Raw genomic sequence first — 25345 nt, forward strand, 5'->3', positions numbered from 1 at the left:
GTCGAAACAACTATACCAGGAAGAAGAACTCATAAAGTTAAAAAAAATACATAATGCACTGTCCCATAAGCCTGAAATAATTCGGCTGTAATTCGAAAGAAACAAACTCCATAGATAATAATCATGCGATGAACTAGAATGCGAAAGGAGGGAACAAGCAGTACGTTATCTTCGTTATTCTAACTTCGTCATGTTTTCAAATGTGTGTGTGTGTGCACGCGCTGGCGCGTGTGTGTGTAAAATAATCCTCCTCCCCTTCACTACACTTCATGTGCCATCTGTAGCTCCCTATGTATTCCTTTGATACTATTTCTTCCACAGTACCTTTATTGTTAACAGGTACTGTGGAAGAAATAATATTGTTGCTACATTAGTAATCATCTATACATTTAGATACAGCGATGTGCGAAATAAAATATAATTTATAATATTTATGAATAATCACTTTGTTTTAGAATACTGCATGACTGAAAAAAATGATACAGTAAAATTTGCTCCTTTCCCTTACTGTGGCAAATGAACACAGTAAGGGAAAGTCATTCACACATCATTCACATTTTAGCTAGTTGAATTTTGAATCATTTTGTATTTTGATGAGATGAAGACCACCTCGTGCCCATTTTCTAAAAGTTTATGATTTCGTTTCTCAAAATTTCCCACTAAATTAAATACTTCTGCATGTATGTTTTTCTTAGGAATTCTTTCTACTAATTAAATATTTAATATTTTCCGCTTACCGGACAATCGCCTTTATACATTTCTCCTCCTGCACACATTCTATTTTCAGTTATTATCTCGCCATATTTTGTCGAACACAAGGCGTTCGAAAGTATTGGTACATCGACCTCTTCGGGAATTGCGCTTTCAATTCGTCCTAAAATAAAACATACGGTTTTTAGGAAAACATACAAATATAATTTTGTTGTTTATTTTAAACATACGGTTAAATGAGGCAGACTGAATATATATAGACTGTGGAATGTTAATTCCGATTTTCGGTTTGAGACACTCTAGCGTCCACCACTTTTAAACTGAGAACCCAGAAGTTTTCAACTGCCAATGCTAATGATGGTTGACCAATAATCTTCAGAAGAATTTGGACTTCAGATCTTAAGTTTGTAACATGTCTACTGATACAAAATATTCTCGGACCACTTAGTAAAATGTCTTCCTAAATAACCCATTTAGAATTATTTCTGCAAAAAAAAAAAAAAAAAGAATTCTATTATTTTTCGAATAATGATGAAGCCGACAAGAAACAAGTAGATAAACCACTGGGCCACACCTAAATAGATCATTGTGGCTAATTGGTATTTGGAAACACACTTAAAATGCAATTTAGAATAATTTATATCCAATTTATTTTATAAGTAACGAGAGCATATTAACTGATATCTTTTATTGTAGGTGATATATTAATTATCTCTGATATATATTTTCGTTGTATTAACTTGTAGTTAATAACTACAAGTACCGATTGTTTTGGTTCACACCAAAACAATCGTTCTTTGTTATTAATACTAACAGCAATATTACTTTGTAAGTTTGTAGTTATTACATAAAAAATATAGTTGTGTGTATCAACAATAATAGAAGTTAAGAGTGGAGGATAGAGGGTGCTCGGCCTATTTCCTGTGAGATTTTAATGATTGCTGATTATATGAAGTCGTGAAGATATTTATTCGATCTTTTGTTATAAAACGATTGGGAAAATAAGGATGAAAACGTGAACATCATTTCTTGTCAAGAATAACTTGCTGTTTACATATCGAATGGACAATCAGATATGTCATTAGTGAGATTGATATTGACTAATTGCGTGATTGTACTGCAAGTTAAAAAAACCCATAAAACTGCAGTGCATATCTCTTAATAAAATCTTCCTCTAATTCAGTAAGAGAAGATATTTTCTTCCTCTTTAAATTAAATATGATCAAATGATGTCAGACGATTGATCACACGCTGTCATTGGGCTGTAGTTATTTCCAAGCTATAAAAAACAATTAATGGATTTCATTATATACTTAATTGTGTAGATGTTTACAAAGAAAATATCTATTTACCAAACGGTGATACATCCCAACCAGTTAATCGACCATTTAAGCCATCTGTTTTCATGTTTGGTGGGAGCACACAGACCGGTTTCACAGTAAGACTGAAGTCAACTGGATTAGTCAACTTAAGAATGGCAATGTTACTCGTGTTGGCAAATCCTGAGGTGTAGTTGGGATGCGTGATTATTTTGGACACCTTTTCGATATATGTAAAATTTGACATATAATGCACACCAATCACAATTCCCAAAGCAGACGGCGGAAATCTGGAATTATTAAAAGAATATTAATATAGAAATGAAACAATTTAGAAAACGTTAATATATCATCTCACAATATGTAATTATTTATTTATTTTTTATTCCGATTTGATACTTAACACTTAACAGCTATTGTGTTACCAGGATAATCCAAGAAAATTTAAAACGGATGTCAAATTTATAGATCAGATTAATAAATCTCAAATAATTCATTTTTAACATTCGGACATATAAATAAACACACACACACACACACACACACACACACACACACACACACACACACACACACACACACACACACACACACACACACACACACACACACACACACACACACACACACACACACATATAAACGAATGATATCATGAGTGCGTCAAATAAATAAATAAATAAATAAATAAATATATATATATATATATATATATATATATATATATATATATTCGAGTTTCTTATTTGGCTGTGATATAAAATACTCATTCATTATCCCCTTATTTAAACAACACAAAACCCTTTGGATCAATGTAAAACTTCACTTCACATAGGTTAATACGTGACCTTTTGTTTCAAGGAAGTTCTGTCCAATTACTTGTATATTTTTCTAAATCGCAAGAAGATGCAAGTAGTCCTAAAGTTAGAAATTCTTTTTTTAGCCCACCATTGCGAATGAGGACGATGCTGATTCGTGTCCAATGGGTTTAGTGTATGCTTTTATCATTCTGGAATTCAGCAGCTACCTTGGACATGAGCAGAGGATCGCTGAAATCCTGTGCAGTGAGTTGTTCTTAAATACTTTTTTTTCTAGTTACTGAAGATACGATATGATTCAAATCGCGAAATATCTGTAATGTAAAGTAAATATCTCTAATCTGTAAAATACCTGCAATGGTCAATGTCCCCCAACCATTTCAGCGGCTTAACATCCAATGCACCGTATATCCTTTGACCATAAAGAGATCAGAAACCTATTGTCTACATTTGTCACACAAAAGGTTTCCTGGTCCCATTAGCATTCCTCCACTTGTCCATAAAGCTTTTTGTACCAGAACCGAATCCTCCTGTACACACCATCTTAGTCCAATGGTATCTATCCCACACCTTGGAAATTGGCCTACATTCACCTCATTTTTTAAAGAAGATCGAAACATTCACTGCTATCTAACTACTACTGAATCTTACTCACCTCATTCCTATGTAAAGTAATGGAGAAACCCATCAATTCCCAACTCCTACAGTGCAATGAAGGCATTCAGATATTAAGAGACCATCAGTATGGATCCCCTCACTGTTAATCAAAAGGAGATCTACTCTCATATTTCGCCCATCTCTGGACAAATGTTATGCAGAAATATGGTTAATCTGAAGTGGTTGCACTTGATATCTCCAAATATTTTGACCTGGTCAGGCACAAAGTTAGGTAAGCAAACTCATATCATTTGGACTTCTCTGGACTTGTTCAGGTCGATTTCCAGCTTTATTTTTGGACGCACACTAATTGGATGGTTTCATATCCTCTCACCATCCAACTATTGCTGGAATTCCACAAGGTCCGGTTCTGTAACCTAACGTCGTCTTCCTTTTGTATATCAATGACCTACTTCAGTTGACTTCCAACCCAATACACAGTTTTGCAGATGACAGCACATTGCACTCCTCCCTTTCATTTCACAAACCCTGCTCTACACAACTATTCATCCTATCGAACATCAACCACCTCTGCTCTCAATTCTGATCTCCAAGCGATCATCCAATGGGTCTCCGATAATCTCGTCAATTTCAATACTAGTAAAACCCAGTTCTATCTTATTTCACAAAAAAAAGAATCATTATTCCCAAGTATTTTTAGTCCCCACAAATTATCAGTGGAGACTAATCATTTCAGACAAGGTGAGATTTCTCTTTTAAAAATCAGTCCTCTCCTTGCATAAACACATAACAACCATTCCATCCTCAGCTTCTACAAAACTAGGATTTCTCTTTAGTTCAAGACGTTACTTCACCTTTGAACAGCTGTTAACCTTACACAAACCACCAATCTGCAAAACTATAAATTCTGTTCTCAAATTTGGAGTCAGGCTCCTAAAAACTCCCTCAAAATGATTGACTCACTACAGAAGAGTTTAATTAGATTGTATAATAACTCATCTATTACCAACCCACTCTCCCCCAACTTTCACAGAGATGTTTGGTGTCTGCAATTTGTGTATTCTAAAAATATTTACAAACGTTCATCTGAAACAGCATCAAAAATTGCCCCACTCCGTACTAAGCCTGCACACTTACAGCTACCGCCGAACATCCTATCAAAGTACAACTTGAAACCCACAGAAAAAGTTTCTTTTTTTCCTCCATCTCTGCTACTACTGTACTGTGGAGCAGTCTTTCCCTTGATGTCTTTCGCAAGGAATAAAATATACAGGCTTTTAAATGAAGTGTAAACAAGTTTCTCCTTTTCAACCCGCAACCCATATACGGAATTATAGGTGAATCAACCAACCTATCATGTATGGGCTCAACATAAAAAAAAATATAAATGATTGGTGATGTAATTAGTTTTCATTTCTCGCTTTAGTTAATGTCCTTTCTTCTGAATATAACATATTCACAGAAATCACGAAAGATAGGATGTCATTTTAATAATATCCATTGTTATTGAGAATTAAATCAAAGATGAGGAGCCTAATATTCCAGAATTAAATTAAGATGACCTGAGATGCACTGAAATATAACAGTTACCTTCTTTCAATTTTAATCTCAAGTAGAATGAAGTCGACATTTATTTTAATTGGACGTAACTTGCTATTACAAGGAAATAATTAAAATAGAATGCAGTGTGCTTTCCCGGAAAACAGAAAAATTTCTTACTTTTCCACGCAGTGACTTGAAGTAAGGACAGATTGTCTGCTAATAAGAACTGCTCCACGATACCATTGGTTTCCATTAATCAGCAAACCAGCCTAAAGAATACGAATAATACAAATGAAAATATCTCTTAAAACAAAAACAAAATTACTTAAGTATAGAGAGCTAATAGGCTTCATTTCGGCAATGAAAACATTCGGCAAGAAACTCTCTGATTCCATTCTTTGCGTTCCTTAATCGGTTATAAAACTATGTGGGATTTAATATCCCCTTAACTTAAGTAACAAAAACAAAATATTGCCCGTGATGAATAAACTATTATTTATGCTGCTTTTGTTATCGATAGACAAATTCTACCAATTGTACTATAATAACTTCAAAAACATCATACAGGTAATTAGTCATCAGTGTGAAGTAGGATTCTACGACAATACTGGAATTACCCTACCGAAAATTTTCATAGACTTATTTTTTTCTCCCGGAAATTTGAATAACTTGCTTTTGTTTAGCTCAATATTTGTTATAGTTACGGAAAAAGTATCTGAACATCAAAAGTCAATGAGTTATTACCATTTCGTATATATTATCGCCAAAAAGGTACAGTGGGATTTACTTTAGTAGATTTCATTTTTTTTTTCTCATAATGGTTTAAAAATTGTTATTTGAAACTACAGCCGAAGGCACAGCTGCGAAGCCATTGTATTGTGTTTGTTAATTGTGTGAATTTCTGCTCTTCTTTTCCATGGTTTGTTCGCGAGATAAAAAAAAAAGACTATTCTTCAGAGAAAAGTCCCTTCCCTTTTTTAAAAAACAGGCAGGCTAACTGATCTTCGCTTTTGTAAAAAATATATCCTATCCTATTATGGTTGCAAAAGCAACCATAATAGGATAGGACATATTTTTCTACGTCTCAAAGTGTTTCTCTCTCTCTGTATTTCGTTTATATCTTTCCTTTCCTTTGAAGGATGTTCGTGTATATATCTGAAATTTTCAACGCTGATGATGAATCAGCGTTGAACGTTTTATATAGACGTAATCAAGTTATTTATATCTTAAGAGTTTATTATTATTACATAATATCCCCAAGGAGTCCAATAAATCATCGAGGGAGAGCATCTACTCTACAAATTTCCATCTCCACACTCCACCAACCGCAACTACCTTCATCTTCTACATCAACGCCATCTACCGCCAACCACTAGTATTTGTACAGACAATCACAAACATCCATGCCAACAGCGGGATTCGAACCCGCAGCCTTTTGGCTGCGAGGGAATACGTTAAACATTCGGCCAACCTGGATGGCTCTCTCTCTAGTTTAGGACAACCGTATCATCACACTTTCCATCCCGAACTCTACAACCACAGAGGAGAAAGTGAAAAGAATGAAAAAATGAGCTATGAGAATATTCAGATAGTCGATAATCTCCGTACGCAGAATGCAAACTAAACCCCTCCTCCCCCACACACACATACACACCTGCACCTGCGGTTGTTTCTTATTCTAACACAAGAAATCTTTTCTTAAAGTGTCGATGTTTCTCATATTGTTTTGAGACACGTTGTTTGCGTATAAAATACCTTGAAAAGAACAAAAACATTATGACATTTTGTATAGCTTTTTTAAAGGAATAACATGAATATCGTTTGTTGATTTATAATATTTCAATTTAAAAGCCATAAATATTTTTCAGGTATTATAAAAATAATATTTTCCAAAACATTATTAAGCTTATAAGGAGATTTGTTTTTTTTAATTCTTCTGTTGTAAGGTTTCTCTTTTCATTCCAATAGGGAGTAATGAAGGCCATTTCAGCATTACTTTTTTGACAGCAATGGCCAGTTAATCTTCACACTCAGCAGACAGTGATAGCTATTCCAAGAATATCAAGATCCAAAGACATCCGGGAAGTACAAAGTGCGTGAGACATCTTCCATCATATCGCAGTCTTACCGTAACACTATATATTATTGTTCGAAATAGTTATATATATATATATATATATAACTGACGGAGTTTAAAACTCGAATTTCCTAGAAGAAAATCGAAATTCTCAGAAATGATCACAGCGATACAGTTGCTTAAATATACACATGCTCTTTAGCTTCGAAATTTGTTTAAGCACTGAAAACCTTCACTGAAAATGTGCAACTGGAATAACGATTGAACACTGTGTCGTTCGGTTGAAAAAGTCCTGATTTGGATTCTGATCGTGATGAGAGGAAACTTTATACCAACTGCTTCAACTGAAGGTGAGTTAGTCGATCTCATACTGCGGAAGCATGATTTTTGTCCCAAAGACTCGGATTTTTCATCCCACATACAAGAAAATCGGCATAGTGTAATTTGCAGACAAAATATCATTGGGAAAAATTCCCCCGCCCCATGATAATTTGGAGAATAGGAGAATGCAGATAGGAGAAATAAGTAGTATACTCGGTGTTTTATGAGATTATTGTCTTCCCACAATAAATCGATAGACTCTGTGGAGGTGTCTCGTAATAAACTGATGTTAATTAAGGTCTGTTAAGAACTGGAAATAGTTTAGAAGGATTTCTTATCAATTACTCATATCATAAGTATAGTAACAGAGTGATTAGAACAATTTCTCTAATAATAAAATTAATAATAATAATAATAATAATAATAACAATAATCTTTCCTTACCATCCAGGGATATCTGTTTTGTGGATGAACTTTTTTGCCTCCGAGAAGTCTGTCTTCATCTGCATTTTCTATTCCACATGCTAATATATACATAAAATTTAAAAATAATTTCAGCAGACAAGAGACAAAATATGGCTATTATATTTTACTTATTCATGTGTTGACGTTAACACCAATAAATTGTTTATTTACTTATTTAGTCCCTTAATATAAATGAATAAATTTGTAGACCTTTTAACTAATTATGATGCACGAAGGAAAAAATAATTACAAGTTTTAAAATAAATTCGTGTACTTACCGCAGTTAGTAATCGCTGGTGGAATCCCTTCTGTAATTAAAAGAAATCCAAGTAAGATATTATACTGAAATGAAATATTATGGTAATAAATAACTGTGCAGATGAGCTATGTCGAGGGGTGCACTCAGGATTTAATCTTGGGGGAGGGGGGGTCGAGAACTCAAGATTTAATCTTGAGGAGAGGGGGGGGCGAGTTAAGTATACGGTTTGAAAATACACCCCACGCATTGCATAAGACCTTTTACTAAGCATCTGCAGTGATCGCCAATACCTGATACCCATGATTTCCTTTGGTCCGACTCGTTAACCGAAGTAGCGCGCGGCCGTATAGAGCAATATTTCGTTCGCCTCGTGTTCAACAGTGGTCGTGATTCCGGAGAGCTATAGGGTGTTCATATCCAGCGTATGTGACCGCTAATTCATAAGTAATATAGAAATAGAAGACACGACACAATAGAAATTAAAAAATAAATAAATTAGGAAAAGATTTTCGAAATTAACCTAAACAAAACCTTCATAATATCTACTACATACAAATGTAGTAGATAATAAAAATAATTTCAGTAATAGAAATGAAGTAGATAATAAAAATAATCTCAGTAGTCTCTCTTTCCATTTCCAATAAAACTGGAAACATCTATAGCTTATTTCTCTATGCAACTTCAAGTAAAAATGCCATTTTTACTGGAAATTGCTTGCTGTTTTAATTCATAATTGCTTTCTTGCCACACACACACACACGCGCACGCACACACACAGTTTATGCATATAGGTTAGAACTTCCTAAACAATTGTCTCAGATTACTACAATTATTTATATGTAGTTAACCCCAGAAGCAAAAAAATTTACTTATTAAAGGCCAGCTCATGACATGCGCATAGGATATTAGATCCATTAAGTTTTTATTCTATTTTCACACATTGAAAATGGAAATCAGTTTGAAATGTTCATAAAGAAAATTGTGAGGCAGAGAGTATTTTCTCCCATGTCGACTTGCTTTGCCATTTTCTATAGTCAGGATTGAAATTGATTTCCGATTATTTGAGATTCAAAAATGCCCAACTGTCCATACTTACTTCTTTTGCAAATCACCCGTCCCAAACTTAAATGATCAATTTAATCATACAATTACTGGCCAGACACGTCGAGTGGAGTGTGTGTGTGTGTCTACTATCCATTCAATTTTCCTAGCTATATTTTGTTATCCTTCAGAATGACATTTAAAAATTTCACATTGGTGAGGAGTTCAGTGAAACCTCGAACTTTTCAGATGGAATGATCTGCTCCACCATCCCATCAGGAAAGTTCAAGGACTCATCAAGCTCAACATCACACTGCATGCACTTATCCCTCTCTATGTATAGTCTTCTATTCATACGTAATTGAAGAAGGATAGAAATTTTGTCCTCATTCAGGAACATCCACAGAAAACATGGAAATTCTTTAATCAATTGCAAGTATAATTGCAAGAGAAAAAGTAAATGATTTAAATAATTAACTTCTTTATTCAAGAACATTGTAAATTGACATCAAGCTTATCAAAGATAAAGAAATATGTCTCTCTCTCTCTCTCTCTCTCTCTCTTACTTCCATTTAGTAATTATTTACCTGCTATATTAGGGTACACGGGACCTGGAATGTTGTAGCAGGGAGGGGCATCCTCGGTATGTTGCTTAATCCATGAATAGTACGTGGAAACTCTAGTATACACTCCTGGATTGCCCTTTCTTCCACATCCTATTGCCCAGGATACTATTCCAGCAAGATACCATTTTTCTTCACTCTTGATAATCAATGGATTACCATAATCTCTCTATATTCGTGGATGAAAAGATCACAATTAGGATTAATTTTCAAATTAAACAGAAATGTTGATGAAAGTGACAATACTAAAATATTAGCTTATGACAAATATCCAATTTCATACACTAGTATAATCTAGATGAAATCACAGTTTTTAGTGTTAAAAAGACAGTAATGTACAAATTATTCTAATTTCTTTACAGCAATTTGAGTAATTTCTGTAAAGAGACTGTAAGTTATTCTTTGAAATCAAATATGCTTGAAAATTGCACAGGGATAGAAAACAATAATCAGAAGGTGATTTTTTCTTCAAATGTTGCAGTGTTACCTGGCTTACTACAAAGGAAAACCAAGTGATCTTTCCTCTCCATAACAGGATTTCTGGTTTATCAAATCACTGAATTCATGCTCACGTTTAACTCATATGCCATAAGTTGCCAACATTCGTGGGTGGGTACAAATAAATAAAAAAAAATGAAAAAAAAGGGGAAGTATTTAAAAAATCACATTTCTTATTTAGCGAGTAAAAATAGTGCGGAATTGTCACATTCTAATTTAAATGCATTAATTTAATGTTGCTGATACTAAAGACATTTTGGTCTCGTTATGTTTCCCATAATATTTATATTGATCTCAAATACAAAAGGATATTCAACATACAGGACGCCAGTATCATAAATGCTTCAGGCTAGAGGAAGAGAGGAAAAGAAGAAATATATCCTTTTGAATGCTCTTTTTCTGGTAAAAATACAAAACATTATTTGTTGAAAAGAAAAACTGCAGCATAAGCCGGAGTGGGTCGAAAGTAAGAAGCAGAATAAGAAAGAAAAGTTTGTTTGGTTTTGAACTACGATGGTTGGTTGCTGCATATTATGGGCCCTTTATATTGATGTATATAAAAAATAGAACAGTATCTATCAATAATTGTACGGACACACGCGCTATTTGATGTTATGGAACATTCCAGGTTTGTTAATAAAATAAACACAGGGGGTGAAGACAGTAGGAAGCAGTATATCATCGTATCAGTTGAATGCAAGTGGTATGGCAACACGACGTAAAGTCAGTGACTTCAAGAGTTTGTGGCATGTTCATACGCGCCATTGCCGCTCAACTGGAGCATCCAAAACCAAAGGTGGGCAATGTGATCAACAAATGCAGATTTTCATCACTATTGAAGGAAAATGTCCTGGGCAGCCTCCGAAAATGAATGATAAGGACAGATTGGTGTTAAAACGGGTGGCATCGAAAACTAGCTACAGTTGACACAAATCATCCGTGATGAGTTCCAGAGCACGAGTAAGACCACGTGAGCACTAATCCTGTAAAAAAGGACCATTTACTGAGATTCCACGGATGAGCAACGGCACACAAGACCAACATCTAAACAAAAAACAAGGCGGCTCATCTGACTTAGTGCAAAGAGGGTGTGAACTGGACAGTTAACGAGTTCACAAATATGCCATTCAGTGGAAATTAGTACTCTGGAGCGATGAATCAATATTCACCTGTTTCCAGTCTGGTGGCCGGATGTGGGTGTAAACGCAGCCTGATGGCCGCTCGTTACCACACTGTATTGTATCCACAGTTACGTTTGGTTGTGAGGGGTATTGGTGTGGAGTGTATTCAGCTGGTTTAAAGTGGGACTACTGATCGTTGTGGATGGTTACATGAAGGTAGCTCGGTGCCTTGATATTCTAGATAATCTCGTGCTGCCTACACTGTGGAGTTTTTATGAAATGGGCCCTTGTTACTCTCAGGATGAGAATGTCCCATTCCACAAAGCTGCAGCTTTTATGGAATTGCATGAAGAGATGGATGTTGAGCGATTGTACTACCTGCCTGGATTCCTGACTTCAACCCCAGCGAATACCTATGCAAAGAATTTGAGCCGTGAGTGACGTCCAGAGCAGCAAATCCTCGATGTGTCGTTGAACTCAGTGCTGCTTTAATGGAGGAACGGAGAAATATTCCACGTGATGTCTGCCACACATTGGTAGAAAAGATTCTTCAAAGGTAATGGAGGTAAAAGTGGGACATACCCCCGATATGTGGGTTCTCCTGCTGATATCAGCTGTAAATCGCTAAAGTGTTCGGACAAGTATCGGTAAATAGTGTAGAGTGCCTACCCATTACAATTATGAATTACGATGGTTACGAAACAGATATGTATTTAGAGAAAACAAATGCCTGCGATGATTTTCCTGCCATCAACTTCGATGTATTTCATTTCTCTTCTTTTCCTAAGAAGAGAAGAGAAATGCATCCACGACCTGCTGATTGAAGACGAGGTGTTCTACCACTCACCCCACCCAGCTAAGCCTATATTATTATTATGGGTACTTTTCATGGGATCAATGGACTCATCGCGGGAGACCCAAACTCACAAAACAATATCTATCATATCTCTTCTTGAGTTCATTTACAGACGAACTCACGTCCGAGTCAGGCAAATGTATTTCACTTATTCACTACCCTCCAGGTGAAAAACATCGTTCTCACACTCTCTTTAACCAAAATTTTCCTTAATGTCCAAGGATGACCTGTTGTTCTTCCATTAATATGACACAGTTGAAATATTTCCCCAACAGCAATCTTATAAAACTCTTTAAGTAATTTAAATGTTTCTATCATATCCCCTCTTGTCTGACTTTCAACAACCTCTAAAATCCAGAAGTTCTGAATCTATCAATGTAGGATCCATGTGATTAGATTTGAGCACGATAATCCAAATCTGGATGTATCAATGCCATATAAAGGGGAATAATAACCACTTTATCTGAAATGTCAGTGTTTTCTTCAATAACCAAGTAATCCAAAGTGCAATCTTGGAAACCTTAACAATTTGTCCTCTGAACTTCATCTCTCTATCCACCAACCCACCAAAATACCTACCTTCATCAATCACATGGATTACCGTTCCATCAAATTAGTACACAGATGGTAATCATTTAATCCGAAAATGCATAACCAGTTCAGTTACGAGGATATGAAGCGCCTGTGGCAAGTGTCTACCATGCGTCCCCTAATCCAAAAATGACAATAATTTTTAAAAATTTAAATGTAACAAATTAAATTTTGCTAAATGAAATATATTAAATACTTACTATTAACCACATCAAAATGAGGTGCAGTGTGTTGCAGAATTTGCGCATCTAAAGCGGCGTATTGCCGAAATTTAAACATACAATATAAAATAGCGGAATTTTATATCTATTTATTTATTTATTTTTATTTAATTTTTTTTTTAATTTTGCGCCCCAAACCTAATTGCGCCCTTAGTAGCAGGTTCCTCTTTCGCTACTCCCTCGTTCTGGCACTGTGGATGACGTTACATTTTTCCACATTAAAATGACACACATTACCTTTTCCTCATTTTGCCGGCTTATTTAAATTATCTTGCAAACTCCTAACATCAGCTTGATTTTTATTGATACCCAACTTTGCGTCATCAGCAAAAAACTGAATATCTCCCATTAATCCATTTCCTACATCACTTGTGTACAAATTAAAGAACGGACCAAGCACAGAGCCTAAGGCACACCACTGGTCACCTGCCTCATCCTGGACACTGCTCCTCCATAAACCACTTTCTGTTATGTCCCCTGATTCATTCTGTTATCACTCTCACCAGTTTAGTATTCGTCCATATCTACTCCAATTTGCTAAACAGTATTATATGGGGTATCCAGTGAAAAGCCTTAGCAATATCCAGAAGTATTCTATGCAGCCATTTGTCCAATTCAGATGTCCTTCTATTCTAAAAAGTCAATAAACTGCTATGGCAGGATCGACCTTTAACAAACCCCTGATGGTCCCTGTAGAGTATCATTTTCTGATCGACCCATTCTGGAATTCTGTCTTTTACCAACTTTTCCAATAAATTTACCATCACTCCCGAAATGGTGATTGGCCTGTAATTAACTACCGTAGTTTTATAGCCATATTTATGCGAATAAACGACCTTCCTTCCTTCCCGTCCCTGTATAGGACTACTAACAGTGATCTTGATTAGACTCACTAATGGATATGCATGGAATCATGACTACTAGATCATAGACGAATGTTCTTGACAATTGGCTGTCATACATTAAAAAAATCTTAAGGTATTAATCCTGGGACTTTTACTCGGCAACATTCCACGTGATATCGTGAAATGTTGACTGGCATCATCAAATTTGATCCAAACCTGATATAGTAATCATGTGGAGGTGGCAAGGGTTTTCCTGCCGGAAAATTACTGCCAAACATTTCGGGATTTTAAACAGTCAAAACAAACATACCATCTAAAAGATCGCATGCAAATAGAAAAAGACATAATGCACTGACCCATAAGTCTAAACTAATTCGGTTGTAATTCCAAAGGAAAAAACTCCATATAGAATAATTATGCGATGAACTAGAATGCGAAATGAGGGAAAAGGCAAGAAGTTACCTCCGTTACTCTAACTTCGCAATGTTTTCAAGGGTGGGTGTGTGCGCACGGGCGGTGTAAAACAACCCTTGTATTCATTACACTTTATATGCCATCTGTAGCTTCCCATGTATTCCTTTGATGCTATTTCTTCCACAGTACCTTTATTGTTAAAAGGAACTGTGAAAAAAATTATATTGTCGCTGCATTAGCAATCATCTATACATTTAGATACAGCCATGCGCGAAATAAAATAACAATCATAATTTTTATGAATAATCACTTTGTTTTAGAATACTGCATGACTGAAAAAAATGATACAGTCAAATTTGCTCCTTTCCCTTACTGTGGCAAATGAAGATCACACATCATTCAAGATTGTAGCTAGTAGAAGTTTGAATCATCGTGTATTTTGATGAGATGAAGATCACCTCGTGCCTATTTTCTAAACGTTTATCATTTTGTTTCACAAAATTCACCGCTTAATTAAAATACTTCTGCAAGAATGTTTTTCTTAGGAATTGTTTCTGCCAATTAAATATTTAATATTTTCCGCTTACCTCACAATCACCTTTACCCTCTTCTCCTCCTGCACACATTTTACTTTCAGTTATTAACTTGCCATATATTATTTGACACTGGGCGTTGGGAACTATTGGTATATTGACTTCGTGGAGAGTCAGGCTTTTAAGTACTCCTGAAATAAAAGGTATGATTTTTTAGGAAAACATACAACTATAATTTTGTTGTTTACTTTAAACATACGGTTAAACGAGGTGGACTAAATATATATAGACTCTGTAATGTTAATTTCAATTTTCGGTGTGAGAAAGTCTAACTTCCACCATTTTGAACTGATAAACCAGAAGTTTTCAACTGCTAATGCTAACGTCGGTTGAAGAACAATCTCCACAAGAATTTGGACTTCAGTTCTTAACTATGTAAGATATCTACCGATAAAACTTTTTTCGCACCACTTAGTAAATTGACTTCCTAAATAACACATTTAAAACTCATTTCTGCAAAAAAAAAAAAAAAAGATTTATACTAATTTTCGAATAACGATCAACCCGACAAGAAACAAGTAGATAAACCACTGGGACACACAGCTTAAATATATCACTGTGGGGTAATTGTTAATTGGAAACACATCTAAAAAGCAAATTAGAATAAGTTGTACCCAATTTATTTTTGTAAATAGAAGGAGCATATTAACTAATATCTTTCTTCGAAGATTATATATTAACAATCTCTGATATCTTTTTTAGTAGTTAACATTAACATTAACACCAAAACAATCTTTTTTTTGTTATTAATACTGACAGCAATCTTACTTTTTAGTTATTATATAAAAACTCTAGTTGTAATGTATCAACATTATTAGAGGTTAAGAGTGTCGGATAGAGGGTGCTACAGGGCCCTTTTCTTTGTGAGTTTTTAACGGTTGCTGATGATGTGTCTGCTAGAATGGATTTCGGTTCTTCCGTAATTAGAGTAGTCTCCAGGAGTGTAGTCGGCAGTCTGATGGATTAATTGGTTGCGGTAATTGTCGGTAGTCTTGATAAACTTTTCAGCAGCAGTTGCGTTTAGGAAGGATCTCATGTCTGGTATCTTGAAATCGCGATGCAAGTGGCTATTCCTGAAGAACCAGGGAGTGTTCAGTGCCATCCTTCAGGCATTTATTTTGGTTTATTTATAGCTTCTTGATATTCTTTACAGTGGTATTCCCCCAGGCTGGTGAGATGTTAGGAGAGATCTTACCAATGTTTTATAATGTAGAATCTTGTTCTTCATGTTTAGGTGACTAATATTGTTTAAGAAGGAACAGAGTTGGGCAGCATTGGTGATGATGAAATCTGTGCGCATCCTGAAGTGCAGGGTTTATCTAGTTTATTTATTAAATATTTGACAGCAGTTTGCCATGGTGTAGATTTTTCGAACATCTGTAGAGCTTCTATCAGGATTTCTCGTCTTCCGGTTAAGAGTACTAAAGAGTTAGTTTATTTTATTTTATTTTTTCTGTCGGATTGATGGAGAGTTGCTAACTGAAGAACCACTTTTCGAGTTCGTTGGCCACGATTTGGAGTTTCTTGGTAACTAGTTCCTGACGCCGTGATCGTGCTATGATGCATTTGTCATCACCACAAACAGCAGTGATAGTAGAAAACATTTCAGGAAGGTCAACCATGTATATGGAGATAAACAGGGGGATTAGCAGGGAGTCTTGAGGAAACCCGCTAACCACACGCCATTCTGGCTGGCCGAGTGGTTAGCGTGTGCGCTCTCTAGTCAAGAAGCTGCTGGTTCGAATCTCGCTATGAGAATGGATGTTTGTGATTGTCTGTGAAAATACTAATGTGGTGGTCGGCGGTAGATGGTGTTGATTTAGTTGCGGTCAGTTGGTGGATTGAATGCACTCTGCCGACGAGTCTTTGGACTGCCTGTAGGTTACAAATAATAATGTTATCTCCTGCTGTGTTTCTTCTTATTCTGATTTTGTTTATTTTTACTCAGAATATGCATTTGTAGAGATAGAATTTGATGAGTAAGTTGAGATGTTTTTGGAATTTTGCTTGGTATAGTTTGTAAATTAGAATGTAGTGACAGATCTTGTTAAATACTTTGGCGTTTTATAAATGTTAAATAAATCATTTCAAATACTTTCTTGATGTGTTTCAACATTCAGTAAATCTGATGTGTTATAGAATGGCCTTTCCTGAATCCGAAGTGTTACCTGGAATAATTTATGCATTTCTGCTGCTTGTTGAAGCTGCGATAGCACACAGCGTTCTGCGACTTTGTCTAGGGAAGAAACCTGGCTAATTGTGAGGTAGTTCTGAGGGAATTGCATTTCTTTCTGTGGCTTGGGAATTCGGAATCAGATGGATTGATCAGATGTGCCGTATTTTTCCGTGTATAAGACAATAGTTTTTTCTAAAATTTTTACAACGGGTTGAGAGACCTGCAGTTGCTGTCGCGAAACTGCCGGTACCTTGTCTCCTCGAACAGGTTGCTGCCAAAAACTAGCCTTCTTTGACACTGTAGATTAAAGTCATTAATGAATAAACCAATCAGAACTCTGAAAGCATTCATACGTGCGCAACTAATTGGCGGGGTAGCATTTTGGTGGTATGGTGCTGGATTAAAACACCCTAACAGTCCGTTTTTCGATCCAGAAGTTAATGCATTAACAATATTTTGAGCACTAGCCCATAAAAATATCTGAAAACAACTATTGTCATATTGTTCAAAATTCAAATTAAAAGTCTTCCTCCTCCTCCTACTGAGAGTATGATTAGACAGTGGGAAAAAAAAATAAATAGCAACTACTGAACTACTGAAGATGCCCAAAAAGAAGAGGTTCTTAAGAGGAGACCTTATTCTTATTTTTCTCCTTATTGACACAAAAATCGCACTGGGGCGTCTTATTCACGGAAAAATACGGTATTTTTTAGATTAACTACAACATTTCTATGTAGATAGTTTATGTAATAAAAAACGACTTTCTTTCATGATTTAGGTTAATTTTTCAGCAGAGAGAGAGAGAGAGAGAGAGAGAGTAGTAAAAAAGATTTCATTGATTCATAACAGAATATGCTGAAGTAACTGCAAAAGTGTATTCATATTTTCATTTATTCTCTATCATGGTAAGAATTTCAATGCATCACAGTGATTACTCATAAAAGTGAAATGCGATAAATCGTAACCGGCAACATTTTAAAGGCGGCCCATACAGTATACGCATCCTTATTTACCTTACCGGCCATTATGGATCAAATACGCATCCTAATACACTTCGTATCCATCATACATTTCAATGTAATATCAATGGTATTTCAATTTTTATGTGCACTTCACATTCATTGAAACTTGGACGTATACGTTCTGGCCGGTAGCGTGGTTAATTCATGATGCGAGCGAACAGGTAATTCTGCGATACACTGTGATCTGCTTTTCTTCAAAGTGAAAAAAAAAAGTTGTTACACCCATGAAAGACAACTTTTGTTTTCTCATTTTTGCTAAAAATACGATAAAACATAATGTCAAGTATAATTTACATGGTAATAGTGAAAACGCTCTTGATTATGAAATGTTTCGTTCATATTCTAAAACAATTTATTAATTTCATAAGAAAATATAAATTTTTGCGTTCGAATAAATATTGATATCTGATACTAAAACTTTAGTCATATTCATATTTTGTTACGTCATCATGCATCCTGATTTCATATTTGGTGCATTTCGTTTTCAGTTTACAGTGAGAATAATTCAGAGGTAAGTTAATTTATTTGCTTAAGGTAGTATTATTATATAATACCAGTATAAAATCAAAAAGACGAGACAGACTTCGTCCAAGTGTATAATCAATTCGTGCGACTCGGAAAATTCTTAGACACCAACTGCATTCGGGTCAAACTTTCTGGAAATCCCTCCCTCCAGCACCACTTTCTGATTGCAAAGAAGATACCTTAGACTGCCACAGTAACCAATCATCTGCGTCAACTGATAAATGGAAGATATTTTCAGATCCATCTGCAGATGAAAAGAATGCGTATTCTACCCAAACCAGTTGCAGACTATCGGGAGCTTACAAAATGTTTTGACAACAGTAACTTGCTAAATTATAGCACATCTGTTAGTTGGACTTTGCGGAGCAATAGAGTCTATCTCTACAGAAGAAATTGCAACCTATCTTCAAATCAAAGTACGAATAGAGCAAACAAAACTTAATATATCCCATAATATTAGTTGAAATCAGTAAGGACCGACGACATATATATAATCTGCAAACAGCCGGTGACACGTGTGTTATAGAAATAGAATAGCTGAAACATAAAGCCATCACCACACGATGCCAACGGTTGAACCACTTTCACGTTATTACAAAGTGGATTATCAATGCATGAATTGCTCAGACAAGCAGGCAACCGTGTCCTCTAAAAAACTAAAAACGCAAAAGCGAAATGTGCTAATTGTGGGAGACAACGCCCAGTAACTAGAGGCTGTTCATATTTCTCACTTAGGCAGAGATCTCAGTTTTCGTGTAATAAGAATTACTCCAAAAAATAATCCAGCACGGGAAACAAGTGCTCTGCCATCAAGCTGATTCAAGCTGGGAGAGCAGTTGTTTTGTTATTCTGAAACACATTCAGATAATGCTATCGGCATTTCTCTATGACTAGATACAATGGAAGACCCACATCAGTACAGATTATAAGCTGGAATACCAGTGGCTTGAACAGTAAAATTTTAGAACTAAAGGAATACACCACACAAAATCAGGTAGACATAATCATCATCAAAGAAACTCATCTCCGCCATACCGACAAACGCATAATCAGAGACTACATCCCTTTCCCTATGCATAGACTGGCTTCGAGATGCGGGCCACTACGATAATAATCAGAAAAGATATAAAACCAAACTGCAGTTGCCGTTCCTCTCACCATAAACCTCAAACCTCCCGGGATAGAAATTAATAAAATGCAAACTCAGGCAACCCGAAAATATCAGTACATATCCTTCCAAACAAACAAATTCTTGACTAAACACAATAGCTATAATGGCAAGTGAACTGAAAGCCATGCACAAAACCTGGAAGATTGGTGCCAACAAAATTGGATCTCCAACAATAACGACAAAATCTACAAGACATTCGCCATCATTAGAAATGGTAGTAATCGGTCACGCTACTGCGCAGAAGCTCTAGATGTAGCAGTACTGAAAAACTTATCACATTCCATTATAAACAGTCAATGACCTCAATTTTCACCCTATCTCGATTATACTCTACCTAGACAATGCGCATAATTTAGCGTAGACAACACTATCGCTATCATCTGGAATCAGCTCTCTGCAGCTCTTCAAGAAATCTCGAATTAGTCACGTTCATAACTACAATTGAAGAAGAGAATGGAACAAGTTCTTTATAAACTCAAATATTAACAGAACTAAATTCAGTTCCCACTACCATCACACGCACACCAACTAACTGACTTTTCGAAGAAATAAACCAGCTCATCTGGGAGAAAAACCAACTCGTCGTTGCCACAAATCTATGGCCATGGCTATAATATTTCCTACTATCACCACTTTTATGCCCATGATACAATCATCATGGCATCCAACAAACTCGAAAAGTGGTTCGCCTGGTGATAATTCTCCATCAGTCTAGAAGAAAGCTCTCCAGTATTCTTCACCAGAAGACGAGCAAACTTGATATTAGCTGTACATGTTCGTAAAACATGTGTCCTGTAAATATCTAGGAGAACAACTAAACAAAGGCTTGCAATTCAAGTTGCAGCAGATTTCAGTATCACAAAGGCCAACTGGAATATTTCCCGACTGTACTTCTCTTAAGCAATAAGATTCTAATTTACAGAACTGTGATAAGATTTCTCCTAACCTACCCCTCATTATCCTAGCGACACCCCACTGAATGGAATATCAAGAAGATATAAATAATTGAAAATAAATTCCCCGTTAAAAACTCACGAGGAGGAATCCAAACGTCCCCATCCAAAACACCTCTAGTCTCAACCGCTAATGCAGAGAAATTGATTAAGAGTCAAGGAAAAGTCAAAGAGTTTAACATAAATATATCTATAAAAAATTTGCAGCGTATCGCCGGCCATTCAGTTTTCTTATATCTGATTCTCAGATCCTCCAATATCTACTATTATCTCTCAGTATCTCCAAGTTTAGTGATATGATGAGATTCTATAAAGGTAGAAAGTGGTCAGAGTAGTAACTCTTTGAAAATTGATGGTATTACACACTCCTGAGAAGTACGTGTGTAGTGCATTATGGGTTTCTAGAACAACTTAATGAAATCTCTTAGTACCATATAAGTAACCGAGTTGTGAAGAGATGTATTCGATCTTTTGTTATATATTGATAAAATAAGGAAGAAAACGTGAACATCATTTCATTTCAAGTATAACTTGCTGTATACATATCCAATTGATAATCAGATGTGTCATTAGTAAGATTAACATTGACTAGTAATTCAGTAGGAGAAATTAATTCCTCCTCCACCTCTTTATGTTAACTGTCTATGATCAAATGATGTAGGACAAGTGAACACACGCTGTGATTGCAATAATCATAATTCCACATTTATTATTTATTTATTTTTTCAGTTGCTTACATAGAAAATGTATATTTACCATGTGATGATCGATCCCAACCAGTTAATCGACCAATTAAGCCATCTGTTTCTAGGTTTGGTGGGGGTACGCAGACCGGTTGCACATTACGAGTGAACTCAACTGGATTAGTCAACTTAAGAATGGCAATGTCGCTTTTGTCGTAATATCCAGTGGTGTCCTTGGGATGGTTGATGATTTCGGACACCAGTACGAGATTACGACTACCTGGCATATAATGCACACCGAGAATAACTCGCAAATCCGATGGATGTAAACTGAAATTATTAAAAGAATATTAGTCTAGAAAAGAAACAATTTAGAAATCGTTAATATATCATCTCACAATTTGTAATTTTTTATTTATTTTCGAATTCCTATTTGATCCTTAACAGCTATTGTGTTACCAGGATAATCCAAGAAAATTTAAAACGCGATGTCACATTTACAGATCATATTAATAAATCTCAAATAATTCATTTTTATCATTCAGATATATATATGTATATATATTTAATTTTTTTGAAACAAATTGAATGACTTAAAACGAGAGAAAAGGTAAAAAGGTTTATTAGTATCACACAACTAGTTTCAGCTTTTTACAGCCTTCGTCAGGTGTATATTATAAAAGAAATAACCATTAAACCTGGAAGATAAAAACTGTAAATAATACAGAAAGTCACTGTATATATTTAACGTGAAAACTTTGAAGTTAACGTGAAAACGTTGAAGTCAAGGTATTTTAAGCTCTTTCTTCGTTGGCTATGTTGTTAGATGCGTGCGTGCGTATAGCATCTCGTGAGCACCAGTATTTAATCACAGCAAGAATGACAGTCTGAAAGGTTGTAGCTTAAGTTGTTATTTAGATGTACAAGGTTTACGATGATTTTACTTGATTCTATAATCTTCCTCTCCATTTCGTCATGACAACGGAATATGTTGTTAGATCTGTCACAAAAGATTGTATGATTATGGTTTTCGTCATTAGAATTCACTGATAAAAGGACATGGCTGGATATAGCACTGACATTCTCTTGTAAGCGATATGTCTTTTGTGCTGCTCAATGCATAACTCGATTGACTTATCTGTTTGACCAAAGTAAGGAATGCCGAAGTCACACCATGTCTGATACACATCAGGATATTTGAGATTAGGATGACTAATGTTTGGATGGCAAACTATAGAGTGAAATTTTGGAAGTGGAGCAAATAAAGTATTAATATTGTAGTTTTCGAGAACCTTGGCTAATTTTGGAGAAACTGAGCTTATGAATGGTATAGAGATATTTCCTTTAACATTATTCATTTCTTCAGTATGGCGACAACGAGAATTAAAAGGAATGTTTTAGTAATTATTTGAGAATATCCATTCAGGTCTGAAAGCAGATTTAAGAAAATTGATTTCTTTACGAAGTTCAACCGGGTCATCAAGAAGAGAGCGACCTCTATGTCCCAAAGTAGAAATTATTCCAAATTTCTGAGGAGAAAAATGTTGGGACTGACTGTGGAGATATCTATTGGTGTGGGTAGGTTTCTTGTAGATCGAAATTTTAGGTTTTTCTGAAGAACGAGTCAGTTTCACCTCCAAGAAATGCAAGGAACCATTAGCATCAAACTCAGCCGTAAATTTGATATGTGGGTGTTGACTATTGAGATGTTCAAGTAAATCCAGGGGAGAATCACATCCACTAAAACAAAAAATAGGTCCAATCCTACATGTTGGTGTCCAATTTTGTCCAATTACTTGTATATTGTCCTAAATCCCAAGGCCATGTAAGTATTCGTAAAGTTATAAAATTAAAATTATTTTATAGCCCACCATTGCGAATAAGGACGATGTCTGATTGTTCTCCAAAGGTTTTAGTGTATGTTTTTATCATTCTGGTATTCAGTAGCTACCATGGACATGAGAGCAGAGGATCGCCACACTCCTGTGAAGAAGGTTGTTCTTAAATACTTGTTTTTATAGTTACTGAAGATACGATATGATTCGTATCGCGAAATATCTGTAATATAAAGTAAATATCTGTAATCTGTAAATTATCTCTAATGATAAATTCCTCCCAACCAATCCAGCTGCCCATCCAATACCGCCTATATTCTTTTGCCAGAAAGAGATCAGAAACGTATTGTCTAAATTTGACACACAGAATTTCCTGGGCCCAATAGCAGTCCTCCGATTATCCTGAAGGTTCGTGTACCAGAACCGACTCCTAGTTTACATACCATCTTCGTCCAATGGTATCTATCCCACACCTTGGAAATTGGCGTATATTCTCATCATTTCCATGAGGAGCGAAAAATTCACTTCTATCTAACTACCACCCAATCTTACTCACCTCAATCCTATCTAAAATAATGGAGATACCCTTCAATTTCCAACTCCTACACTACCAATCTCAAGTATTTGCCGTTGATATCTTCAAAGCTTTTGCTGGGTCTGGGGCAAAGGTTAGATAAGCAAATTCCCATCATTTGGACACCCTCTCAGAACTTGTTCAGATGCATTTTCAGGTCTCTTTCTGGATGCACACTATGTAGATGGGTCCTTATCCTCTCACCATCCAACTAATGTGGAGATCCACAAGGTCCGGTTCTCTCACCTAACGTTGTCTTCCTTCTGTATATCAATGATCTACTTCAGTTGACCTCTAACCCAATATACAGTTTTGCAGATTACAGCACATTGCACTCCTTCATTTCGTTTGACAAACGCTGCACTACACAACTCTTGAACCTATAGACCTTCACCACAACTGCTCTCAATTCTGATCTCTCTGCGATCCTCCAATGGGTCTCCGATGACCTCGTCAGTTTCAATACTAGAAAAACTCAGTTCTGTCTTATTTCTCACAAAAGTGAACCGTTTTCTCCAGTATTATTTTTGATAACACTCAAATTTCCAAACAAGATGAGATGAGATTTCCTTTCTCAACATCAATCCAATCCTGGCATAAACACATAACAACCATTGCATTCTCATCTTCTAAAAAACTAGGATTTCTGTTTAGTTGAAGGCCTTACTTCACCTCTGAAAATCTGTTAATATTACACAAACCACAAATTCTCAGAACTATCGAATACTGCTGTCAAATTTCGACTGGGTTTCCTAAAAGCTCCTCAAAATGATTGACTCACTACAGAGGAGGCTAATTAGATTGAATAAGAACTCATCTATTAACAACCCACTCTTCCCCAACTTTCACAGAAATGTTTCGTTTCTGCAATTTGTGCCTTCTATAAATATTTTCATGGCAAATATTAAATTGTAATTGCATCAAAAATTGCCCGACTCCGTACTAAGCCTGAAAACTTACAGTTACCGCCGAACATCCTTTCACAGTACAACTTAAAACCCACAGAACAAGTTTCTTTTTTTCCTCCATCCCTGCTACTGCTGCTGTACAGTGGAGCAATCTTTCCCTGTAAAAGTCTTTCCCCTGATGTATTTCCGAAGGAAATACATCAGGGGAAAGACTTTTACAGGCTTTTAAATTTGAACTTTAAATTTACAGTCTTTTAAATCAAATGTAAACAAGTTTCTCGTTTTCAAACCCGCTACTCATATACCATATTATAGGTGAATCACCCAGCCTATCATGCATGGACTCAAAATTAAAAAAAAAGTACAAATAATTGATGATGTAATTAATTTTATTTCTCGCTTCAGTTAATGTCCTTTCTTCTGAATATAACATATTCACAGAAATCACGAAAGATAGGATATCTTGTTAATAATATCCATTGTAATTGAGAATTAAATCAAAGATGTGGAGACTAATATTCCAGAATTAAATTAAGATGACCTTAGAAGCACTGAAATATAACAG

At 35.6% G+C, this 25345-nt stretch overlaps 1 protein-coding gene across 1 annotated transcript in view; it reads right to left on the bottom strand.

Annotated features, from left to right (window-relative positions):
• The window catches only part of LOC150098755 (ovochymase-2-like), a 122720-nt gene that overhangs the window by 80477 nt on the left and 16898 nt on the right, over positions 1–25345 (bottom strand). Inside the window, exons 4-8 of the mRNA XM_090405744.1 lie at positions 21537–21793; positions 14928–15064; positions 5186–5277; positions 2064–2320; positions 738–874 (exon numbers count right to left, since the gene is read on the bottom strand). Of these exons, the coding sequence (XP_090261870.1) occupies positions 738–874; positions 2064–2320; positions 5186–5277; positions 14928–15064; positions 21537–21793 (880 nt within the window). The remainder of the gene's footprint in view (positions 1–737; positions 875–2063; positions 2321–5185; positions 5278–14927; positions 15065–21536; positions 21794–25345) is intronic.

Source organism: Typopeltis vanoorti, chromosome 15 (assembly GCF_054136105.1).
Source record: "Typopeltis vanoorti isolate ZY-2024b chromosome 15, IOZ_Tvanoo_1.0, whole genome shotgun sequence".
In the NCBI taxonomy this organism is placed as follows: domain Eukaryota; kingdom Metazoa; phylum Arthropoda; class Arachnida; order Uropygi; family Thelyphonidae; genus Typopeltis; species Typopeltis vanoorti.